Source organism: Saccopteryx leptura, chromosome 5 (assembly GCF_036850995.1).
Source record: "Saccopteryx leptura isolate mSacLep1 chromosome 5, mSacLep1_pri_phased_curated, whole genome shotgun sequence".
NCBI classification, from domain to species: domain Eukaryota; kingdom Metazoa; phylum Chordata; class Mammalia; order Chiroptera; family Emballonuridae; genus Saccopteryx; species Saccopteryx leptura.
This window is the reverse complement of record NC_089507.1, coordinates 62,656,275-62,681,241: the sequence shown is the minus strand read 5'-3', so window position 1 is coordinate 62,681,241 and position 24,967 is coordinate 62,656,275. Positions and strand designations below refer to the sequence as shown.

Here is a 24,967-nt window from a genome sequence, read left to right as displayed (position 1 = left end):
TGGGCACTAAAACAATACTACTGGCATTCTTATGCAGGGAAATGTGGACACAGGCAGACCTGCTCATGGAGAAAATGCCCTGAGAAGCTGGCACTGCGCTGCAATGGGCCAGGGAGGGGACAGGAGCCGAGAGCTGTGAGAGTAGTCCCCAGGGACTCCCTGAGTGCCCACTCCTTCCCTCGGATTTCCAGCCTCTGCACCTTGAAGACGGTGCATTTCCACTGTGTAAGCTACACAGTTTGTGTTTCCTTGTTACGACAGTCCTAGGAAACTGTCTCTTTCAAGATGAAATTATTTATTAGCTGACATCTGCCATCAATTAAATCTTTCTAACAGAGAGGTTTATGAAGGAACTTAGATGCTACTTCCCACACTTGACCTTGAACTCCAACAACTATCATCATTCCATTTTATTGTCAAACATTCTTTTTAGGTTTCACATTTCATTTATTTATTACCTTCAATTGTATTATAGCTTAACCAGTGTAAAATGAATAGGGAACTTGAAATGTTTACACAAATCAGTGAAGGCAATGAAATATATATATGGTGGGAACTGACGTGATCTGGTGCTGAGGCCTAGTGCATGGTGAGACGAAATATGGGAGTCCAATGTAGAGTCAGAAAGGACTCTGGGGGAAAATATACTCCCTCATTCATAGAAGTATACACTAAGGTCCAGAGAATTTATGTGACCTGAGCTAGTGATTGAATAAACTGATGACAGAGCTAGAAGTTGAGAGTTGGTTGATCTCTTGACCAGTAGTCAATTCTATCTCCTTCTATGGCTGGTGCTATGCAGGATGTCCCTTTGAACTGACCTAACCTGATGCTACTGCCCCCAGTTTCTGAAGGCAGGTGTTCAGAGTCCAATGATCGGAGACTTTCCATCCTGCAGTCGTTCAATAAAAGAGATGTAATAAAAATAAATAGCAGCCTGTCAGAGAGCAAGCACAAAGGAAACATAAGGAGAAGGGACATGATTTTGTTAGTGAATCTATCTCTCTGGCTGCTTCTCAGTCTCAAAACACCGCATCTCACTAGGGTTCAGGGACTCCTTTATTTATATTCACTTCATAGATTACTTCATTCAGTCCTATTACTTTAAAATCCTCTACTACCTGGTGATTTCCCCACTGATAGCTCTAAGTCTTGCCCAAAAGTGGAGCCACATTAAAGCTTACCAAGCTTAAACTTTGGGGCCTCTCCTTTGCACAACAACCTTGTCTCAGATACTGTACCTAGCTTTCTATTGTCTTAAATTCTTTATCTTAAAGGACCTTCCCCTAAAATGATATAAACCCTGGGTCCCACAAGCCTGGATCCACCCCTTACTGTGGTACACTGGACTTCAGACTTGTACACTACACCTCCACTTGGACGGTCTTGTCCAATAAGGAGAAACAGAAAACTGCCGATTTTCCCACTGGGGTAGTCGTTGGTGCTAGTCACCACAATTTCTAGCTCTCTGATTTCCAGGATGTGATGGGATTGCACTTCCCACCGTCCCCTTTGAAATTAGGCAGAGCTCCATGATTGCTTTGTCTGAGGAAGTGTGAGTGGAAGTGACTTCACATCCTCCCTTCCGACTGCTGTGGTGATGGCAGAAGTGTGTCACGATGAAGTCTCAGTCCCCCTGGGTCCCTGAGCGAATACTCTAAGCAGAGCTCCCTGTCAACTGGCAACTGACAGGTACTAAGAGTGAAAAAGAAGTTTTTGTGAGTTAGCACAGTGGACCCTGGGGGTCCAAACAGCATGACCTGGCCTGCAATGACTGATGTACTTCACCAATCTCTGCCTCTTCCCATTTCAGTAAACATCACTTCAGTCCTCTGATTGCTGAGGCCAAATCACTTGACTTCATTCTTGATTGTTTTTTTCTTTCATTACACATTAGAAGTCCTGTAGATTATTCAAATATATACAGTGTGTCCATAAAGTCATGGTGCACTTTTGACCAGTCACAAGAAAGCAACAAAAGATGATAGAAATGTGAAATCTGCATCAAATAAAAGGAAAACCCTCCCAATTTCTGTAGGATGATGTGGCAGCATGTGTGCGTGTGCAGATGATGATGTAACACCATATATACAGCAGAGCAGCCCACGGCCATGCCAGTCAAGATGTGGACAGTACAGAAGAAAGTTCAGTGTGTTCTGTGGCTCGCTAAATTCAAATCCGTGACCAAAGTGCAATGTGAATATTGGCGCATTTATAACGAAGCGCCACCACATAGGAATAACATTACTGGGTGAGATAAGCAGTTGAAGGAAACCGGCAGTTTGGTGGAGAAACCCCGTTCTGGTAGGCCATCAGTCAGTGATGAGTCTGTAGAGGCTATACAGGATAGCTACCTAAGGAGCCCTAAAAAATCTGTGCGTGAGCCCACATCGAACTGCACTGAATAGGTATGAAACTGGGAGAGTTTTCCTTTCGCCCTTATCCACTTAGGAGAAAAGTAGTTTAGCCTCTGAGTTTGACAAAATTGCGGCTCAGCACGCAGAAACAAAACCAACAGAATTGCTAACTGTGCCATCAGCTCTGCAGCCGGAAAAAGCGGAAGTCACTACTTCTGCATTTCCTGCCAGGGCTCATTGCCCCACCCCAGCCTCTCAGACGCCATTTTCTCCAATACATGTTCCTGCTGAAGACCATGGGCCAGCCTATACGCCCCCATGTGTCTTTTTTCTTTCTGTCTGTCTGTCTTGTCTATTTTTCTGTATCTCTCGCTTTCTCTCTCCCCTGCCCCTCTCTCTGAAATGACGCTGGAAGGACCCAGCCATGGCACAGTGGCAGGGATTACACCCTCTTCTAACGCAAGGGAGAGGTTATGTTTGTGTTTTTCAGCCAATTTGGATCCCAGGAACCCCCCAACCTGCTTGACAGGGTTTCTTGGGCACCCACTAAATGGTTCAGTCTTCACCCGTCCAAAGCCACAGCCCTGGCCTTCTCCACACCAACTATGCCTGAGGGGAAGAGGTCCTCAGAGCTCCAGAAGAAGACCTTGCTGCTGGCATGAGCGCCCCATCACCTGGGGGGATGTGGAGGCTTTGGCAGGGCGGGCCCAGAGAATTGCCCCTGATGGCTCCCAGGCCCTGGTGCTCTGTTCTTGCTTATGTGTGCTATAGTAACCACTGACTCCCAGACACAGGCAGTGGCAGCCCGGGGCTCGAGCCCGGCAGCACAAGCTGGTGTTTTCAGTTCATCTTTGGAGGATGAGGAGAATTGGGCCAGAGTTGCGATTTGCAGACTCCAGAAGGTAAACGGTGGCAGCTGCATCAGGTGGATGACTGGAAGCCAGGCTTGCATCGCTGAGTGGCCGCTGGAACAGCAGGGAGTGCCTGCTAAGCCGCTGATGGGTTCGCTGACATTCCTAGCAGCTGTGGCTGATGCAATGCTGTGAGAATACTCCAGCTCCCAGAACCCTCCTCAGCATACCCAGGAAGGGAGCTCGCCTGCTATCAGGAAGTGACTTAGTGCCAACCACACAGCTCCCTGATCTTTTCAGCCATTGGCTTTTAGGAACACACTGTAACACCCTATAGGCTGAACCTATGTATGTCAGCAAACTCATGTATGTCAGCTGACAAAATGTCACTCCTCTGAAAGAGGACTAGCCTGTAGGACCTTAGGGACCAGCGAGGGTCCCCAGCAGGAGCACTGGTCAAGCAGGCGTGTATTGCCAATAAGGTAGGAGTGAGGCCAAGAGGGAAGGTTTGCCCCCCATGCACCTCGGCCGAACAAATGTGTCGGAGAGCTCGGGCCCAAGTATCCGGGTCCTCTTTCAGAGGAGCTGACATTTTGGGACATAAGGGTGAATGCCATCATGCTTTCTGGAGCAGAGATGGAAATGCTGACTGCCATTGCCACGTGCTTCTCTTTGGGACAGTGTAAGACCTGCCAGGACAGCAGGGATGAGGGGGGTGGCTGAGTCCTCATGTGCATGGACTTATTTCCTGGACTACGACCGGAGTGGGCACTGGCTCCTTTCTTGGATGGACTTATGGATTTTGGGCAATGTGAAATAATCTGATGGGGGTGGAGGTGACTTTGCTGAAGACCCTTCCCCTGCCCTGGGAAGCTTTTCCCATGGCTAGAAAGAAGGCCAAGGACATTTTGTGCTTTTGGAAAAGTGCTCAGAGACTGGTGAAATGTACCTTTGTAATTGTTGAAATTGTATGATTTGTCATGGTGTTGTAATTTATGCAATGTGCCTTGCAACTCTATGCAGTATGCAGCCCATGGCAAGCCATCCGTTTCATGTTTGGACACTGGGACCTTTGTGGGAAGGGGGTGTACATTGACCTACGTCCATTTTTTACAATCAAAATGGAACTGTGTTTAACAGCACCTAGAAGGTCTCTGTAACACAATGGGAGGGAAATGACATCCCAACCCCTAGGAGGAATCCCCTGTTTAAGACCCCAGTTCTTCCTAATTAGTCAAACATTATAGAAGCTTGCCTCATTGTTTAATCCAGCTAATCTATTAGCATATAGCATAATAGGTATTATAGATGTTTTAGTTCTACTAGGGTTCCATTGCATAATATGTAGCATTCAGAAGCTACAACAACAGCAAGCTGTCATTCATCAAGTCCAACTGGCCTTAATTAAAAGAGAAGGGAGAGATGTGGGTGGAGGAGTGCAGCGTGCATTCCTAGCAGCTGTGGCTGATGCAATGCTGTGAGAATATTCCAGCTCCCAGAACCCTCCTGGGCACACTCAGGAAGGGAGCTCACCTGCTATAAGGAAGTGACTCAGCACCAACCACGCAGCTCCCTGATTTTTTCAGCCATTGGCTTTGAGGAACACGCTGTAACATCCTATAGGCTGAAGCCATTTATATAAGCTAGCTTACTTCCTGGATAAAGTGGATCTGCGTCACTGAACCTGGTCCTCAGAGTCGGGTCTTTGCATCTCCATTGTCCTCACCCCTGGCAGGACTTGTCCACAATATAATGGTTTCTCATCTCACTCAAAGTGAAATGTGAGGGCCTGTGAGATCTAACCTTGCTGCCTTTCAGCCTCACCTCCTGCCCTCCCCCCCTTCCTCATTCAGGGCCAGTCTCACTCTCCTCTCTCGTGTGTGCACACCAAGCCACGTCCTAACCCATCCATTGGTCTGGAACATTCTTCCCCAGACAGCCCACAACTCATTTCCTTTCTTCATCAGCTCTTCTGAGATGTCTTCCCAGTGAAGCCTTCTGATTGATCCCCCTTAAATCAGCAACCTCCTCCCCAACATGTCCGTTATTTTGTCATAACACATATTGAATTTATTACTGCTACATAGTAGGTTCTCTATTAAACTCTCAACAGAAATAAACTCATTTACTTACAACTATCCTGTGAAACAAAACCCCTTTTATTTTTATTTAAGAGGTAGAGAAACCATGAGAACAGGGATGTTGGCGACTTGTTTAACAAGTCACTGAACTAGTAAGTGGTACAACCCACATTTATCTGTGTCAGACTCTAAAAGTCATGCTCTTAATTTCTATGTAATTTTACCTTGTAGATTAGGAAGATACCAAAGACAGGTTAAAACTTGATTTTGACCATTTTAAAAATAAGTATTTATGTCATCCCATTGACAGACATATTCAGACTGGATCACAGCACAGGAAAATTCAGAGCTCATAGCTTGCTGAGCACTGGTTCCCACAGACTATGTGTTAATAAGTCCCTGTCTGCCTGGATATGGGTTTATCATGGAATGACAGCATTCCGACTCTGTTCTGGTCTTGCTCTTATTCTTATCATGGGCCAGCATGAAGACTGAAAAGTTCACAAAAGCAATGTGGTATCAGTATTCAGAAAATTTTTGTTTAGATGCAATAATAAATTAAACCACATCAGGTGAAATTTGACAGACTGTTGTTAGGTTTAAAACTCATTTTGGAAATTCAGGTGGAAGAATAGTTCACGTAAAAGACCCTTGTGATTTTACCTTGGTCTCTCCACTGGACCGATAGTGGGACATCATACAGGTGTTTTTACCAGCTGTCTCTACTCATTAAGAAAAATTCTGTGTTCAGATGGAGGGAAACTAGAAGTCTATAGTCAATAGGGCTGCTAAACCACATTTTCTTTTATTTCATTGTTTCTGTTTAGTCTGAGCGCCAGACTTAAAGATGGATATTGACAAACTCAGGAGCATCGCGATGGTAATAGGATAGTGAAGTTTTAGGAATCACAGTCATGTGAGACTGGCTGGACCCAGAGTTGTTAAGCTTGAAGGGAAGACTTGGTGGGAAATAACCATCTGAGGGCGGCTGACTCTATTGTATAAAAGGGAGGGATTAGGGTAAAAAAGTGAAAATTACAAGAAGGAAGATTTCAAGTCAATATAAAGAATTTTCTAGTCCACAAATATATATACTGTGTTCTTAATGGTTGTAATAACAACCAATGGAGCCTGACCAGGTGGTGGCGCAGTGGATAGAGCGTCGGACTGGGATGCGGAAGGACCCAGGTTCAAGACCCTGAGGTGGCCAGCTTGAGCGCGGGCTCATCTGGCTTGAGCAAAGAGCTCACCAGCTTAGACCCAAGGTCGCTGGCTCCAGCAAGGGGTTACTCAGTCTGCTGAAGGCCCACGGTCAGGGCACATGTGAGAAAGCAATCAATGAACAACTAAGAAGTCGCAACACGCAACGAGAAACTGATGATTGATGCTTCTCATCTCTCTCCGTCCCTGTCTATCTCTGCCCCTGTAAAAAAAAAAAACAAAAAACAAAAAAAAAAAAACCAATGGATAACAGCAACGCACCCCTGCCTTCAAAATGCATACTGACCAGTAAGATGGACAGTTAGATGTCTTATAAATATTAATATTTCAATACAACCATTGAAGTTGCTCTAAAAGTCAGCAGTGGCACAGAGGGAGTGATTGTTTCTCTCTCCCTAGGTGGTCAGGGACACTTCACAGAAGGCTAATTAAGCATAACTTAGAAGCACAGGTGTGAGTTTTGTGAGAGGATCCACGCTAGGGGAGTGCTTCCAGGAGAACCCAGTGAGGGGATTAGTGATATCGTGAAGGGATGGGACGAAGCCAAGCAGAAATGTAATTTCTGGTGAAGTCCCTGGTTCAACCCAGTCCCTGATCCCATGGAGCATGAATTACACCTCAGAGTTTGTGCCCCTTGAGGCAAAAGAGCTGGGCTTGAGGACTCCAGTCTGTCCCTGGCTCTGGGCCACCCTGATGGAAGACTAGGAGAGCGGGCGTGAGCTGGGCGTCTCCAGAGCAGTCCTGGGGTCCCAGGCACGGACTCCTGCACCAGTCTGTCCCTGGCTCTGGGCCACCCTGATGGAAGACCAGGGGACGGGCATGGGCTGGGCGTCTCCAGAGCAGTCCTGGGGTCCCAGGCACCAGTGTGAGCCTTGAGCGGCCGAGCACGGAGAAGTTGGAGGAAAGGTTCAAGGTGTGGTTAAAGGATCAGGAATGGTTAAGGCAATCTGGTTCTGCACCAACAATGTCCTCTCGCTGAGACATGGAAAGGAGGGCCTTCTAGCAAAACGAAACAAAACCAAACCCAACTAACTGGGCAAAGGGATGACAAATGATGTCTGCTTAGCCAAGAGACGTAGTATAATGCCACATAAAAGGTAGATAGAGCATAAAGAGGAAGAGGCTAAAAAGCTAGGCTGGTGGGTTTTCGTGGTACCAAGCAGCAAAAATCCAGCAGGCTAGCTCAAGACGGTCAGGAGGCACAAGAAAATCTAAGAGGAAAAGCTGTAGTATATCAATGCTTCATGCAGGTGTGTTCTGGAAGGTGATTCAGTGTTCAAGGGTGCTCGGGGGATCGTATAGGCAGGAGTTAATGAATTATTACTTGAGTTCTCTGATAGGTTTTCTCCACATTTCCTGATTCAATATCCAAGGTCAAGAATCTCTTGGCCTAGCCGGACATCACTGACTTTGTCTGAACAGGACGTTTTGTATGAGCACACTTCTTCTTCTTCTTTTTTTTTTTTTTTTTTTTTGTATTTTTCTGAAGCTGGAAACGGGGAGAGACAGTCAGACAGACTCCCGCATGCGCCTGACCAGGATCCACCTGGCACACCCACCAGGGGCGACGCTCTGCCCACCAGGGGGCGATGCTCTGCCCCTCCAGGGCGTCGCTCTGCCGCGACCAGAGCCACTCTAGCGGCTGGGGCAGAGGCCAAGGAGCCATCCCCAGCGCCCGGGCCATCTCTGCTCCAATGGAGCCTTGGCTGCGGGAGGGGAAGAGAGAGACAGAGAGGAAGGAGGGGGGTGGAGAAGCAAATGGGTGCTTCTCCTATGTGCCCTGGCCGGGATTCAAACCCTGGTCCTCCGCATGCCAGGCCGACGCTCTACCGCTGAGCCAACCGGCCACGGCCTGAGCACACTGCTTAATTTGCCGTAAAGCTTTGGGGAGGTGCCTGGCCCTGGTGCCTGTCAGCTGGCACTGAAGTACAGGGAAACAGGTCAAAGGACCCAGCGACCTGGACATGTGTCACAGAGCTCAGCAGGGAGGTGAAGGGAATGGTGGCCAGGGCGCAGACACTGATTGTCCAGAAAAAAACTGTCTAGGAGCCAAATCAAGAAGACGCTTGTCTCAGTTATCCATGGCTGCGTCACCACCCACACAGGGCCAGGACGAGGGCTCGGCCAGTCAGGCACCCAGGACACAACATTTAAAGGGGTGCTCCCTCTCTCTCAAGACCTTCAAAAATAGTTTGTTGAACATTTTACACAAATAAGGTGTTTAATAATGAGGTTTCTTTTTTTTCTGTTCCCAATTTTGGAGCTGTTTTTCTCCTGGGTACTTCCGGTGTTTTACCCAAGACAATAAACTATCAGGGAGGTGCTCTGGGGCCTAAAAGGAGAGAGAAACACTGGAAGAAGATCAGAGAGTAAGGACAGACATGACTGAGGGCGTGGGCGGACTCATTTATGTGGAGACATGAAAGAAGAGCTAGCCAGCAATGACTAATGATACGCTGTCTACAAACACCCGCTGTGTGTGATGTGAAGGCCAAGAAGTCATTGCTTCATCTGGCACAGAGATATGATCAGCGCAGTAACACGACAGGTGAAAGAAACAGCACACCCTGAACTACAAGGGGAAAAAGTGCAGAGATGGAAATGATCTTAGGACATTTTCTTTCTCTGCGGATGGCTCGCATCCATGCTTTTACTTCTGTCTTCTGCGAGTGCGGCAGACGCCTTCGCTTCGGCTTCCCTCGGCCACACCCCTGAGGTGCCAGCTTCTCGCCTTCCCTCCATTTCCTGGGTGACCTTCCGAAATCCTCCTGCTCATTGTTTCTTCCCCACATCGTTCAGCCAAGAAGTTATTGCAAAAAAGGCCAAGGTGATGGCATCTTGAGGTATTGTATAATTTAACCCATTCAGGAAAAGCAATTCCACAGCAGGCACGCTGCCAACTGCTGACCCTGGAGGCGCACTGGCCCAGAGAGACGAAGGTTCAGTGGGGGCCGTCACCGCTACTGTAAACGCCACCAAGCATTGTGTCTTGGACGCAAGTCAGGACACCTTGCTCCTCTCCCAGTCCTCAACCCTCGCTCCCTAATTCTCCTCTTCTCCTAGGTGACATGAACTCTCCCCTCCTGTCACCATCTTCAAGGGTCACCAGGGCCAGCTGTAGGCCTATGTTAAAGCAGAGGTCTAGACGGTGTCCCTTTCTCAAGAAATTTCTCATCAGTGTCACCAAAGCAAAGGAACTCACAGTTTCACAATGATCCATTCTTTCAATAAGCCCTCCTGGAGTGAATTGTGCCAGGCTCTTGGGCAAAAGCTTAAATCTGGCTTCAAAAAGATCACGCAAGACACAGTCTCAGCTTCGAGGAGCTGTCTGGGGGCTGCTTGTGCCACTAGATGGAATGAATCAGGAGCACAACTTCTCAGTGTCTGTGTCTCAAGCCCTGTGTGTAACGGTGGGTAACGAGGGATCCTGGGCACTGCAGGTGTCGGCGTGATACGCCGAACAGGAAGGAGTTGATCATTCAGAAGTTACTTGAAGGAGAACCAGAGAAGGCTTAGTTAATTTTGGAGGGAGGGGTTCCAGGTGGAAAGTTACTAAACATCAGACAAACCACAGAGAAAGTGTGAGTCTGTGCGTCCTCACACTCGCTGCCAGTGACGGCTCAGAGGCGATGTGCCTAACACGCCGTCAGAGCAGCCTGGGCACGAAGGCGCGAGTAGAATGGAACTGGGAACCCTGGAGAAAGGCATAGGCGACCGGACTTCTGGCACGGAATCACCAACTTTCAGAAGAGAAAATAGAATTAGATATTTCAAGGGTCTTTATTGCCATCAAGTGGTGGAAACAAGCAGAGCTCTGAGATAACCTAATAGGAAATAATTTTTCTAGGCAGCAGAGAAACTGGAAGCTATTGCATTTGAAAGTAATGATTGGGTTTGAAACCCTTAATTTTGTTAGGGTACCATCGCGATTGGAACTTTTTTTTTTTTCTTTTTACACATTGTATCAGGTTCCTGATTTCTACTTTTAGTTCTATTGTCCGATTCCTCTCGCTTTAGTTGCTGACAGCTGTGTCATTGGAGAAAGGCTGCCACCTTGTGGGAGATGTAAGAAGCAGCACCGAAGGCAAGCAAGAAATGGTCTGTGAAAAATCTGGGCCTTAACAGTAGGAGTTTATCTTCCTGGTGTTGAATTTTAGAAGTTTTTTAATAAATTTTGGTTATTAACCCCTTATCAAACATATTGGTGAATATGTTCTCCCATTGTGTCGGTTCTCTTTTTATTTTGTTCATGGTGTCTTTTGCTGTGCAAAATTTTTTTAGTTTGATATAGTCCCATTTGTTTATTTTGTCCTTTATTTCACTTGCCGGTGGAGATATACTGGCAAAAATATTGCTATGAGAGATATCAGAAAGTTTACTGCCTGACAGAATGGCGCTCATTAACAAATCAACATACAAATGCTGGTGAGGGTGTGGAGAAAAGAGAACACTCCTGCACTGCTGGTGGGAATGCAGACTGGTGTAGCCACTGTGGAAAACAGTATGGAGATTCCTCAAAAAATTTAAAATGGAACTGCCTTTTGACCCAGCTATCGCATTTTTAGGAATATATCCTAAGAATACCAAAACAATGATTCAAAAGAAGATATGTACCCCCATGTTTATTACAGCATTGTTTACAAGAGCCAAGATCTGGAAACAGCCCAAGTATGCATCAATGGACAAGTGGATTTAAAAGTAGTGATATATATACACAATGAAATACTACGTGGCTGTGAAAAAGAAGGAAATCTTATCTTTTGTGACAGCATAGATGGACCTGGAGATCATGCTAAGTGACTTATTATGCTAAGTGAAACAAGCCAGGCAGAGAATGACAAATATCATAAGATCTCACTTATATGTGGAATCTAATGAACAAAATGAACTGAGGAACAGAATAGAGTCAGAGGTGGGGTCACAGGGAGCAGAGGGACAGCTGTTAGAGTAAAGGGGGATGAGGGGAAGGGATCAGAGAAGGTGAACGGATTAGAGAAATTATATATACATAACACAGAGATACAGATAACAGGACAGCAAAGCCCAAAGGGAAGGGGGGAGGGAGTCAGAAGGAGGTCAGGGAAGATAATGGGGAGCACATTGTTGGGGGTGAGGGTGTTATATTCAGAGGGACACTTGCATCCATGTTAACATAATAAATTTAAAAATGTAATAAAAAACAATTTTTAAAAAAGTAGGATTTAGCCCTAAACAAAATTGTGAAGACAGGAGAATTTGTCTTTGCTATTCCATCCTCCTTTATTTAGGGAAAGGGCATACAACACTGTTTTCGAGCTGTGATTTGGTCACTTCTGTGTGCCTATAGGTAAATTAATGTTAGCCTCAGGTTTTGATCTGTAAAATGGACATAACAACACATATAGGACACAATGAATATTAATTATTTTGCTTATTCTTTGCTTCCTTACTTATAAGGGCTTCTTGTATTTTTCTATTTCCCACATAGAAAAAAAAATGCCCTACTTATATTAATTCACAGTAAAATATGAATGACTGCTGTGCTGTTTTATAGTTATGGTGGTCCATAAAATATAGGGATACAAAAATAAATATTTTATAACTAAACAAATTTCTAGACTTTGGATCCTCCTCCTTCTCTTAGGCATTACCTAAGTTTTTCAGTCCAACTCAGTAGCATGCCAGTCAAATTGAAGACCTATTTAACTCGGTTCCTGTTTCAAACCTCCACTGCCACTTCCTCCAGCAGGTCGTGTCACTTACTCTGGAATTCATGCTACACTCAAGGTAGATCCTGAATGCAGGGGAATCCACAGGACCCACAGAGCACAGGTGTCCCAGAAGAGAGACCAAGGACAGGTCTAAATCTTGTCTACTAAAGGATATGGAAGCCCTGTTATGTATTAGATTAGATTTTTTCCCCGTTCCTTTACAGTGGTAGAGGGAGCAGTAGATAATAACACTGGGATAATACATTTATGAAGTCATGGTTTTAACAATGACTAAGAAAAATGGTCATCGATTTCGATTTTCCGGAGTAAACAACTCAAAAGATGGTAACCCGTGCACTGCAAACCTAGGAAGTTCCTCTGTGATTTAAATTTCTTGAAAGTTTTTGCTTGTTCTTTGCAAGTCCCAAGTGCCACCTGCTTTCTTTAGTAGTACTGTAAGTAAGGAGAAACACAGACTCCCAGTGTCGAGCTGCCTGGGGGATCATGAGGGCTCTGGATTTCCTGGGGACATGCTCCCCACCTCATGGGTGGCCAGCAGGGGGCAGCCTGCACCTGGCTGGGTGGGAGCTGCTCTGCTTCAGCCTGGATATCCTTACACCCAACCCCCTTTCCTTCACACAGAACTTTCTCCCTGTATGATTCTCACCTTTGTTTATTTTCAATTTACAACACAGAACTATAGAGTCATAGATTTTTCAGCCTCAGAGGGACCAGCCGTATTTACTAATATATTTCATAGAAAACATTTAGAAGGCCTCAGCCTTGAGTTTTAATTTAATTTAATTTTATTTATTTATTTATTTTTAGAGAGGAGCGAGAGAGACTGAGAGGGAGAGAGAGGAGAGAGAGACAGAGAGAGGGAAGGAGGGAGGAGCTGGAAGCATCAACTCCCATATGTGCTTTGACCAGGCAAGCCCAGGGTTTCGAACCAGCGACCTCACTCAGCCTTGAGTTTTAGGTAATGCAGAAGAAAAAGCAATTCCATATTAAAACCATTTATGAATCAAATATAGTAATTACTGAGAGGTGAGAAATGGCCGAGGAGGGATTTTCAGAAAGTACTCCGAAAATTAGTTCGTGAAGTTTACAACAGCTACAGTGGGTGGACACTGCGGCAGTGAGTTGCTCCCTGTTCCCTGGTAGGGTGTCTGTAGTGGACGTGGAGGGCATGGCCTTCAGGGAGAGGGGAGCTGGCTCCCGTGGTTGCCTCGGCGGCTTCCCACTCTGTTTCGGGAAGATGTTTCAGATATCTCAGTGTGCCCGCCCGCCGGCCCAGCACAGCTCACCTTCAGCTCCGGGCACTCACAAGTCAGATGTCCAGGTGGGATTCAAATAATTTAGCGATAGGTTTTCTGCCCTAATGACCGCTTTAAGTATACAAAAAGATATACTGAAAGGTAGTTTATTATTTCATGCATTTAATACTTAAATAAGAACAACAAGAGGTATACAAAACTAGATTATGTTATAAGAAAGTGTTTTAAAATATTAATGGAAAAATACTAAATAATACCTGACGAAAAACAATAAAACTGTTATTTAAGATGTTTCCATTGACAGCTTGTCACCCCCTGGTTGTTTGGCACTTTTTCTCTTCACGTTATATGTTTGTTTACAGAAGTTACAAATGCTAGGGAATTAAAATGTAGTATTTCATCAAAGGTATAATGAGTTTTATGAAATTAATAAGTAAATATTACAAGCATTAGTTGCATCACATTTTTTTTTTCACCTATGGATGGAATGAACATTACTACGGGTGCTTAGAATACACTGTTGTGCAGATGAAAGTTAAAAAAGAGTAAAGAATGTAAATTTGTGATTTCTACATTGGGCGGCTGCCCAGGCTCCTGCGTTAGAGAGAACCCTGATTACAAGTGCCCTTTTATCAACTGTTTCACCAAACTCAACAAAAAATTAGGTACTGTTCTGCTGAACCAGTGCGAACCAGCTGAATGCCACCACTGCAGATGTCCTTCCAGTTAGTGACAAATGCAGTTTGCCTCCCATTCAATTCCATCTCTCTGAGGCTCAAGGCTCCTTCCGCTCCCTGGAGACATTTCAATCAGCTGTGGGTCATCCAAGTAGGTGGGATCCATGATGTTTCCCTTTTCTCTTTTCTTTTTTCTCTCCTCTCCTCTCCTCTCCTCTCCTCTCCTCTCCTCTCCTCTCCTCTCCTCTCCTCTCCTCTCCTCTCCTCTCCTCTCCTCTCCTCTCCTCTCCTCTCCTCTCCTCTCCTCTCCTCTCCTCTCCTCTCCTCTCCTCTCCTCTCCTCTCCTCTCCTCTCCTCTCCTCTCCTCTCCTCTCCTCTCCTCTCCTCTCCTCTCCTCTCCTCTCCTCTCCTCTCCTCTCCTCTCCTCTCCTCTCCTCTCCTCTCCTCTCCTCTCCTCTCCTCTCCTCTCCTCTCCTCTCCTCTCTCTCCTCTCCTCTCCTCCTGTTGGTTTCAGGTGTATAGCTCAGGATGATTTTTCTTGACATTGGGGCTGGAAAAAGTCAGCAAGGCACATAAAATATGGACTCCCGTGTTCACACACATCCCGGGTTTTCTTCTCATGGCCTGGAACTGGGTCTGAATCTGTTGTCATGAGTATGAGGGACCATTTATTGTTGCACTTACCCTTTCCCAAATGTTGGGACAGAGTTGTTATAAATGAGTGATTCTGACCTGGAGTTCCTGGATAGTTTTGGAGGACGTGTGACATCCTGAAATGGAATGTAAACTGCATATGTAAGTGTATTTGTATGTGTTTTGTTATGTAGATTTTCCTGAGGAGAAAGTCCATCTATTTCCTAGAGTTCTCAAAAAGATTTGTAATTCCTCAGTGGCCTACGACATGGCTTTCCAGAATATAAGAATTTGGTCATTCAGAGCAGTGAGTTATCTTCTTGGGACCCAACTATTCCATTGCTGAAGGGGAAAAGAAAGTTAACCAACATCTGTTAGGTATATCCATGCAAAACAGCTCATCTAATTATCTCAACAACCACGCGAGGTCAGAGGTCAGCATCATTCCCCTGTTCACAGACGGGGAACAGAAGCTCACAGAGGCCGAGTAACTTGTCCAGCAAAACGCGGCATTCAAACGAGTGTTTCAGGCCCCAAATGCACATCCCGGCCGCCACCCCAGAGCACGGATTACCCGGTGTCCTGCTTGGCTTCTTTGCCCAGTCTCGCTCTCCTGGTTCTTGTTCTTTAGCCACCCTTCTGCTCTGTGAAAGCCACCCATTCCTGTCTGATTGGTGTCTGCTCTTTGCTTACACAGTGGTCACACATTGGTGGCCCTTGTGTCAGTTCTTCAGATATATATATACTTTTTATGATGAACAATGTTTTACCAATATTTAGAAACTAGAACAATTCACATAAGTTTGGATTTCAAACTGCCTTGACAAATCGGATATACATTCTCTCTCGATAAGTGCGGGCTGGCACTGAGTAGACGGGGCATGCCTTCCCCAGCACACTGCTGTCCTGCCCTCTCCCTCTGGGCTCTCCTCTTTGGCCCATGCCTCGCTCTCCTAGGTCATAGGCCGAGGGCCTCTGGCACCAGAGCTCTAATTCCTGGCTTCTCCCTCCTCTGCCTCTCTTCTCTTCCGGTCCTCTGCCTCCCATACTCACCCGCCCTGGGCTCTCCCTCCCCACCATACACACCCTCTCATTTCTCCGTGGGTTCTTTGCCCTTCTCATTCACACTCATCTCTGCTCTCTTTCCCTCTACTTCCTAATAAAGAACTAAAGACAAAGAGAGACAGATGGAGGCTTTGCTGTCTCTCTTAGTATGTCTGAGCTCTGTGGGGCTCAGGTACCAAGTTGCGTGAAAATAGCGCAGGGCTCCCCAGTTCAGTGAACCTCTCCGTCGTGTTACCCTTCAAAAGAAGAGGGACCGGCTGCTACACATACGTGTCTCGGATACCAGTTTTATCCCATCTGTCCTTCCTGTCAAAACAAGCAAACAAGAGCAACGTGTCAAGGGGAGGGGCTGAGGAAACAGCTATGGGTACACGGACTCCTTGCCACCCCTTCTTCCTGAGACGGACAGACACACACACCTTGATGTTCTCTTGTCACAGCGGCCTGTTCTGTGACACTGGACACTGACACGTGACTTTGGTTTTCAACCTTCCGCTCTCTGTGTGAAGCTTTTCAAAACCAATGTGATTGCTTGGCTGCTTCACTCCAAAATGAGGGCTCATTTCATGGATATTTTATTTAGTATAAATTATGCTGCAGTTCATCTTTTCTTCTTTGTGGAGACAGGAGATGAGGGGGAAATGACGCTAGGGAGATAGAGTAGGAGGGCTTCTCCTTGACGGCGAAAGTACGTTTAGCGAGTTTCCTGGCACCGGTGCCCCCACTCAGCTGAGTGATGTCCAAAGGCAAAGGTCAAGTCCAGCAGAGGAGATAGTGGCACATATTATTGTGGAAGACACTTACAATGCCCTGAGGTATCTGTCATCCCTGCACATGGCAACTGTACACAGCGTGACCTTCACTTACCCCACTCTTTGTTCAAGGGACTCATTCTCAATAGTATGTCATGCCAGTGGGTATGGCGGAAAAAGACCTATTTTCCCATGGGAAATGAGCATCTCACTTCAGAGATGTTCAGTTAGACTACCTGGTTGATCTGTAGTAGATAGTGGCTCTTGCCTCTGAGTTTATTTATCCATACCAATTTCTTCACCACATTTTTCATCCTGGAGACACTTCCTACATTTCAAGACATCAGCTAGTCCAATGACTTCAACCCTGAAGACCCGAGAGTGCTGGGAGCAGCTAAATTAATGCTCAGGGCCAGAGCGCCAGCGCTGTCTGTGCTGGTCTGTACCCACCACTTAGGATACTATTTTAGATTTAAAAGGGATTTGGAATCACTGAGTTAGATACAGTGTATCTTTTCACCGATGGACGCTGTTGGACAGGCTATTCTTGTGCAGGAACCCAGCAAGGTCACAGTGGGGCTCATTGCTCCCAGGCCAGAGCCCCTCCTGTGTACTCTGTCACTCAAACCAGGAGACGAGCCTGTTGGGGAATCCTTTGGCAGTAGACCCTTTAGTATGTCTGCAATAATATCATTTGTTGTATCTGTCTAAAAGTGCTTCTTGTTTTCCTTCTCTACCTTTTCCATTGTGGTAGGAAATGGAAGCACAATGTATGGAGAAGGTGGGGATAGAGAATCATGTGTACAGTGCTTTCCTCTTGTCGCTCTTGGCTCCCTTCCCTAAGCCACAGTGTAGACGGCACCCTTGTAGCTAGTCCAGTGTATCATTCAGGTATTGTAGAGCCTGTCTCTGTTCTCCCAATGCCTTTGACTGAGCCACAAAGCAGGTGTGTGATGCATCCAGGAACTGTACCAGCTCTGATAAAATTTCCAGGAGACTTGCCACCTTTCCCCTCTGTTCTGTTACCTGACGGGCTATGGTTCACTGTGAAATCGTGCATTTATAAAGGCTTTAGGTGACCTTGAGGAGCTCATCTAACATTCAAGAGTCTTGATTTTGTCCCAGGACCTGCCACCAATGTGTTCTATGGCCTTGGACAATTCATTGGGTTTCTCTAGTTTTCTCTTTCATTCATTCATCTGTAGGACTGTTAAATAAAATATTTATACCTTTTTTTTAATGTTAAGGGCTTATTTTAAAGAATTCGGCTTGAACATCTCCCACGTGCATGTAAAACACTGTAGTAGACCCTGGAGTAGAGGGAAGAAGATGTCAAGTAAAAAAAGAAACTAAAAACTTTATGGTGAAGGTGTTATCCCCATTTTACACATAAGTAAACTGAGGCTTAGAGAATCTAAATTCTACAAGACCACCAGCCTAAGAAGATTGTCAAGTAAATTGGATAACAAAGGCTGTGTCCTTCTCATTGTCTAATATTTGCTATAAAGATTAATAAAATGTGGCTTCTGTCCCCAAGGGGCTTTCAGTGTAAAATATAAAATAGTACATATACAATAACTATAATTCAAGGAATAGTCTTTAAATTTTGCATAACATAAAAATATATGGCTACCAGAGAATGGTAAATGCAAAAATTATTTGGGGATATGCTTGGGTCTTTGTTATTGGTAGTGTTGCTACCATAGTTACAGCTTACACCTCTATTATAATTCTGAATTAAATCAGCACAGACATCTCTGAGGATACTCTGACATTAATGGGTAAATCCATGCCACACATCACAGCAAATGCTGGTGTCAAAGATAGTCAGAGAGCTGTAAATCATTCCAACAGCTATGAGGATCAATTTTCCAACTTTACCTCACCCTACCTACCCATGGCTTACGATGTAGCTCCGTGGCTCAGTGCCATAGCCAATTCCTCTAGGACTCAGTGCTGATCTGAGCTTGTCCTGCCTGTGCTACCAAAGGGCAAGTTAACACCATTCCCCAAATGTGGGAATGAAGGATCTCAGAAGTCCCACCGCAACTTTCCGTGAGGAACCAAACACTCATGCTCGGCAAAGGTTAAACCCCAGGCCAGATTCCAGATTCTTATCCTCTGAAGCTCTGTGAGAGAGTTATTACTGTGTTCAGAGAATGAGGGTCTGGCCCAATAAAAACAAACCGATTTATAACTGCATTACAGACACATTCCACTTGTAATTCTCAACTAAGAGACATTGCATGCTAGATGTGAGGCCCAGTGACCATGGTTATTGACAGACTCAAAGCAGATTCATTTGAGTTTTTGATATGGGGTTCTTGAGATCAGACCCACCATGTCTGAATACCCAGAAGGCTGCTCAGGTTGGAACACCTGTAGCCACTACCTTGGGGATTGAGAAGCACTTTTTCCAGCTATAAACCTGCTCAAACATATTCACAACACAGAAATGAGATCTGGCCAGCTTGTATCACATTCTTCCAGGCTTAATCTGCTCAGCGACCAAGTGGAAATAGCCTCTCCCCACTCATGGCTGAGAGATACAGTCTACTGTCTCCACATAGCAGGCTTATGGTAACTAACTCTGCCCCATGTTACCCCAGAGGGCTATCTAGTACCTCACTGTGGGCATGAGTTTTGGGATAGCAGTTCTTTTAACAGGAAGGAGAATCACCTAATGTGCACCTGAAAAAAGGTAAAACTTTGAATGGCAATGACACTTTAGTTAGTATTTATCTTTACATTGCTTCCTTTATTGAGCTGAACAGGTAAAAATTTATTGATGTGACACACTAATACAGAACAAGTGGTTCTAGAATGTCTATTTAAGACAATGATCTTGATTTTTCAAGTGGGGCCCAACTGCATAGGCCGACACGTAGACTCTTCAATGGATCTCTCCATGACTTTATCCCCAGGAGCAGGAACTCTAAGGAGGAGAGACCTACCCAATCTGGAACAAAGAACTCCCCCTCCCCTGCCAAGTCCTAAAGTCCTGGCAACAAGTCAGTCCATCAGTCAGTGGGCACTCAACAAATATCTGTTGACTGATGGACTGACTTGTTGCCAGGACATGAGAAATTGGAGGGGTGGGGTTCTTTGTCCCAGATTGGGCTGGTCTCTCCTGGACTGCAATGGGGTGGGCCTCACTTTAAGTACATGCTATGTGTTTCTCAAGTTGTGTGTCACTTCAATTCTTATAAAATAACCACTTAAAGTGCAGCAGGGAAAAGCCATTGAGAGAAACTTACTGTGAAATTTGTGTAATGATTATCTTAGAAAGATAAAAGTGGGACACATGTTATTTTCTTGCTTTTCTTTTTTAAAGCAGACCACGTTTGCAATTAGTAAGAACTAAAAAGACTGATCTAATTGATACGGTCTCTCCCCCCTACAAAGGTATGTGTTGGTTTTGTTTCTTACACTTACATGGTTGGAAATGGTCATATTTCACCCAACAAATTTCTCTGAGCATCCCTGCTGAGGTTTTACAGGGAAATGTGTTCTGTGTGTATGACTTTGTTCATACTTTCTGCGGGAAGGGATCTCCTTCAAGCCCCTCCGGAAGACTGAGGGGGGAAGGTTCTGGAAAGACTGTGAGTTTTGGTTTGTTCTGTTTTCCAAATAGCCCCATATGAGTATCGTGAGAGGCAGGGGGCAAGCGGCTGGATAATAACTGTTGGAAAAAGTCATTCAGACCTCTAAGTAAGAGAGACCAAGTAAAGAAAAGGCCCCAGGACAGCTGAAGTCATCGTATACATTCAAGAACCCCGTGATATTCATGCCTAAAAGATACACTGTATTACTGAGGAAATGCGCTGCTGTCAAATATATGGTTTCTCAATGAAGAAGAAGGAGAAATAAGGGGAGAAGGAGGAGGAGGAGAAAGATTTATATGGGTCCAATGCCCTGTAGATCTAACACTGTTTTTGGAATCACTGCGTCTATAGATAATAGTAGCCTAATGGGTCACAATTGTTGAGCTCCCAAGTTAAGTGTGGATCCAGCCCCATTGTCTGTGGTTTAAAGGGGTTCTCCTGTGTCTGTTAAAAAATATTCAGCTCACAAAAAGTGATAGCTAACTGAAAGTCAACAAGGTGGATGGAAAATAGATCTATTTAATTCCTCTGAGCTCAACATCAGCATGTTTTGGGCTGACAGGTCAATATTGAGGATAACAGACCTGTGAGCTGATGGAAGTCAAGCATGCGGAGAGAATCCTTCCCTTTGTCCTGGGGCAAAGGCCACCGTTTTTCTTTTTCCTTGTGATAACCAAAGGCTGTCGGAAGTCAAGCACTGCATGGCGACAGCAACGTGTTTCTCCCTTTCACCTGTCGGAAATGTAGATGCTTCTGTCATAACTCGTGAGGATAAGACACAGACTCAGACAGATAGGCAGAGAATGAAATCATGGTGTGCGGCGGAGCGGTTATAAAAAGGCCCGGACCTGAATCACCAACAGAGATCACTGGAGATATGGATGAAGGTAAATCTTTAAACCTGGGATGCACAAGGTTAATTCCCAAATGACTTTTCTGTACTCATTCTTAACAAATTTGGTTTTTACAAATTCTGCTCCAATATAACAAATCATCTCTCTGATCTGTCCCTGAATATGAATTAATTCTGTGGTCTGCAGTAGGTACAATATTAAGTAGATGCAATAAATGGAACAGTAACATTTTACAGCAAATTACTTTTTGCTTCTTCAGGAAATAAAGACGTGATTCCCAGACTGAATAATCAATGCCAATAATAGAGAGCATTATTCAACCACAAAGGCTAACTCCACTATCTATAATTAATGAAAATACTAGCAAACATTTATTACACACTTCTGTGTTCTAAGTATGCTGCGTGGATTATGCCAGTCCTCGTTCAGCCCTATGGGGTAAGTGGCCGAGGCGAATTAGTCCTTCGTGATCATGTTCATTTCTCCCAGCCCCTCTGGTCCCATGCTAGTCCCCCCAGCCCCATATCTCTCCTAGAGCATTGGGGTGCCATCTAACCAGGTGACACCGGTTAATAAATTAATACAGGTTTCAGGTGCGCCATACATCATCTGTACATTATATTGTGTGCTCACCACCCCAGGTTGTCTCCTTCCATCACCATTATCTCCCCTTTACCCTCTACTCCTCTCCCCATCCCTCTTCCCTCTGGTCATCCCCATACTGTTGTCTGTGTCCAGGAGGTTTTTTCTTTGCTCAATCCCTTTACCTTTTTCACCCACCCTCCTACCCCCATTCCCTCTAACAGCTGTCAATCTGTTCTCTTTATCTATGAATCTGTTTCTATTCTGTTTGTTAGTTTATTTTGTTCATTAGATTCCACATACAAATGAAATCATATGGTACTTGTCATTTTCTGACTGTTTTTTTCTTTTTTATTAAAAAAATTTTTTTAAGTGAAAGGAGGGGAAATAGAAAGACCCCCTCATGTGTCCCAAACAGGATCCACCTGGTAAGCCCCATCTGAGGCTGATGCTCAAATCAATAGAGGCACTGGCTGAGAGAGGGGAAGAGAGGGAGAAGGAGGAGAGGGACAGAAAGAGAAGCAGATGGTTGCTTCTTATGTGTGCCCTGATCGGGGATTAAACCCAGGACGTTCACCTGCTGGGCTGACACTCTATCCACTGAGCCAAATGACCAGGGCCCTGACTAGCTTATTTCACTTAGCATAATACTCTCCAGGTCCATCCATGCTGTCACAAAAAGTAAAATGTGTTTCTTTTTTATGGCTGAGTAGTATTCATTGTGTAAATATACCACAGCTTTTTATTCACCCATCTACTGAGAGGCATTTGTGTTGCTTCCATGTCTTGGGTATTGTCAATAATGCTGCAATAAACATTTGCTTTTGAATTAGTTTTTTGGGTTTACATGGATATATTCCCAGAAGTAGAAGTGCTTGGTCATAGGCAGTTCCATTTTTAATTTTTTGAAGTAACTCCGTACTGTTTGCCACAATGTTGTACCAGTCTGCATTCCCATCAACAGTACACAAGGGTTCCCTTTTCTCTACATCTTTGCCAACACTTGTTGGTTGTGGATTTATTTATTTATTTATTTTTAAAAAGGACCAAAGCTTTATTTAAAGTAAGTAAATATAACATAATATATACAGATAGCACATGGTGCCAATTGTACTTGCAGCTATTACAGCACTCCAAATTAAGTTTACAAGTTACACCTTTGCCACAGCCTTGGCTAAACCTTGAACTAGTGAAGAATTCAGCTGTGCTAGAGTGCTGATCTTAGCATGCTTAGACGTGGCATACTTGTTCTTGATCAGGGGTCCCCAAACTACAGCCTGCGGGCCACATGCGGCCCCCTGAGGCCATTTATCCGCCCCTGTTGCACTTCCGGAAGGGGCACCTCTTTCATTGGTGGTCAGTGAGATGAGCGGCGTCGCTCATGTACAGTACTACTTCCAGTGAGGCGGGACACACACGTCACAGCTCCGGAAGCACATCATATCACTTGTTACGGCTAGCAGTGACAAATATGGAACCAGACATTGACCATCTTGTTAGCCAAAAGCAGGCCTATAGTTCCCATTGAAATACTGGTCAGTTTGTTGATTTAAATTTACTTGTTCTTTATTTTAAATATTGTATTTTTTCCCGTTTTGTATTTTTACTTTAAAATAAGATACGTGCAATGTGCATAGGGATTTGTTCATAGATTTTTTTATAGTCCGGCCCTCCAATGGTCTGAGGGATAGTGAACCGGCCCCCTGTGTAAAAGTTTGGGGACCCCTGTTCTTGATAGTCATGTGCTTTGCAAGCCCACGATTCACCATGACTGTATTCTTAGTGAAGTGTTGCATAACAAGAAGAAGGGATTCTTCAGTGTATGACAAGTAATGCTGCAGAACTGGTGTCCATTCACCATTATCGAGAATCTTCAGTGCTAAACAAAAAGCTCCTGCTGCAATCTGAAAAGGAGGAAAGTGCACCATTTCGTAGTCTAACATACTTAGTTCCATCAGGTATTTGGCCAAAGTATGTTGCTCCACATCAACCTCTCCAATTTTAGATGCTCTGCGAAGGAAATGCAGGGGTAGAGGGCGACCCACACCAAAATTTAAAGCTCTCAGAATCTTCATTTCCATCTGTCTGATTTGGAGCTTAGTGTAAGTGTTGTCAGTCACAAAGGCAAAGTCACTGATTTCTGGAGGGTACATTTCTTCATATTTGCTCACAATAAACATAGCAATGACACCGACCAGCTGCAGCATCTTCTTGGGCACAGGATTATCCTGCATGAAATGATCAATAATGGAAACAGTCATGTACATGGTCTCCCACAGTAACCTGAATTTCATTTGAACCTGTACCAGCCAATCAATTAGGATGGCTCTCATGTTTCCAGTGACTTCACAACCCACTAGGTATTTTGGTTTGACTGCTTGCTCTTCCTCAAGTTGTCTTAGATAAGTATAGATATCTTTCACATATTCACTACAAAGGTTTGGATCAGCTCCATCTGCTGCATCCACATCACTCGTTACAAGAATTACATCAGACAAAGCCTGACATAGATATTCTTCTCCCGGGGCACAGCCAGATGTTTCCATTGGGCTTGGAGAGGGCGTAGGAGAAAGTTTTTCTTCTTTAACAGGCTCAGGTTCTGGCTTTGGAACCCGTTCCAGCACAGGCTCAGGCTCAGGCTCGAGTACCTTTTTGGGACGTTTTGGTAGTTTTTAGCATTAACTTTTCCAGCAGCTAAAGTTTTTGTTTCCTTTCTCAGAGGCAGTTTGGCCTGTGGCTGTTCACTGACTTTGTTACCGATGTCTCCAAGAGCTGTTCTTGGCCTGGGTCAGGCCTTGGAGGCTGCAGCAGTGGCCACAGGCACGCGCTTTGCACCTGCCATACTGATATTCGCCTTCTTTTCAGCAATAATTTTCGTGTTCCTGGTTATCTGGAGCGCCATGGCTTCCTTTTAACCAGGCAGCTACTTAGTGAGCAAAAGCAGAAAACGGGAGCCCCATGGAGCCGGGGACCTGAAACCAACACAGCTCAACAGCCATATCTCCGCAGCACACTCTGGATTTATTGATGATAGCAATTCTGACAGGTATGAAGCGATATCTCATTGTAGTTTTAATTTGCATTTCTCTGATGATTAATGACATCGAACATTTCATATGTCTATTGGCCATCTATATGTCCTCTTTGCAGAAGTGTTTATTCAGGTCGTTTGCCCATATACTTAATTGAATTTTATAATGTACAGATGACGTGTTTTTTTGTTTGTTTGTTTGTTTTTGGTGTTGTTTTATAAGCTCCTTATAAATTTTGAATATTAAACCCTTATGAGATGTATCAGTGAATATGTTCTCCCATCAGTAGG

The 24,967-nt window shown here is 44.8% G+C and overlaps 1 protein-coding gene across 1 annotated transcript; it reads right to left on the bottom strand.

The window, feature by feature from the left end:
• Positions 1 to 22,796: 22,796 nt before the first annotated feature.
• LOC136405715 (G2/mitotic-specific cyclin-B1-like) lies at positions 22,797 to 24,547 on the bottom strand. Its single transcript, XM_066385191.1, is given in 3 exon segments — positions 22,797 to 22,922; positions 23,490 to 24,319; positions 24,322 to 24,547. Coding segments are annotated over 3 exon segments (1,182 nt in total).
• Between the last annotated feature and the right edge of the window lie 420 nt (positions 24,548 to 24,967).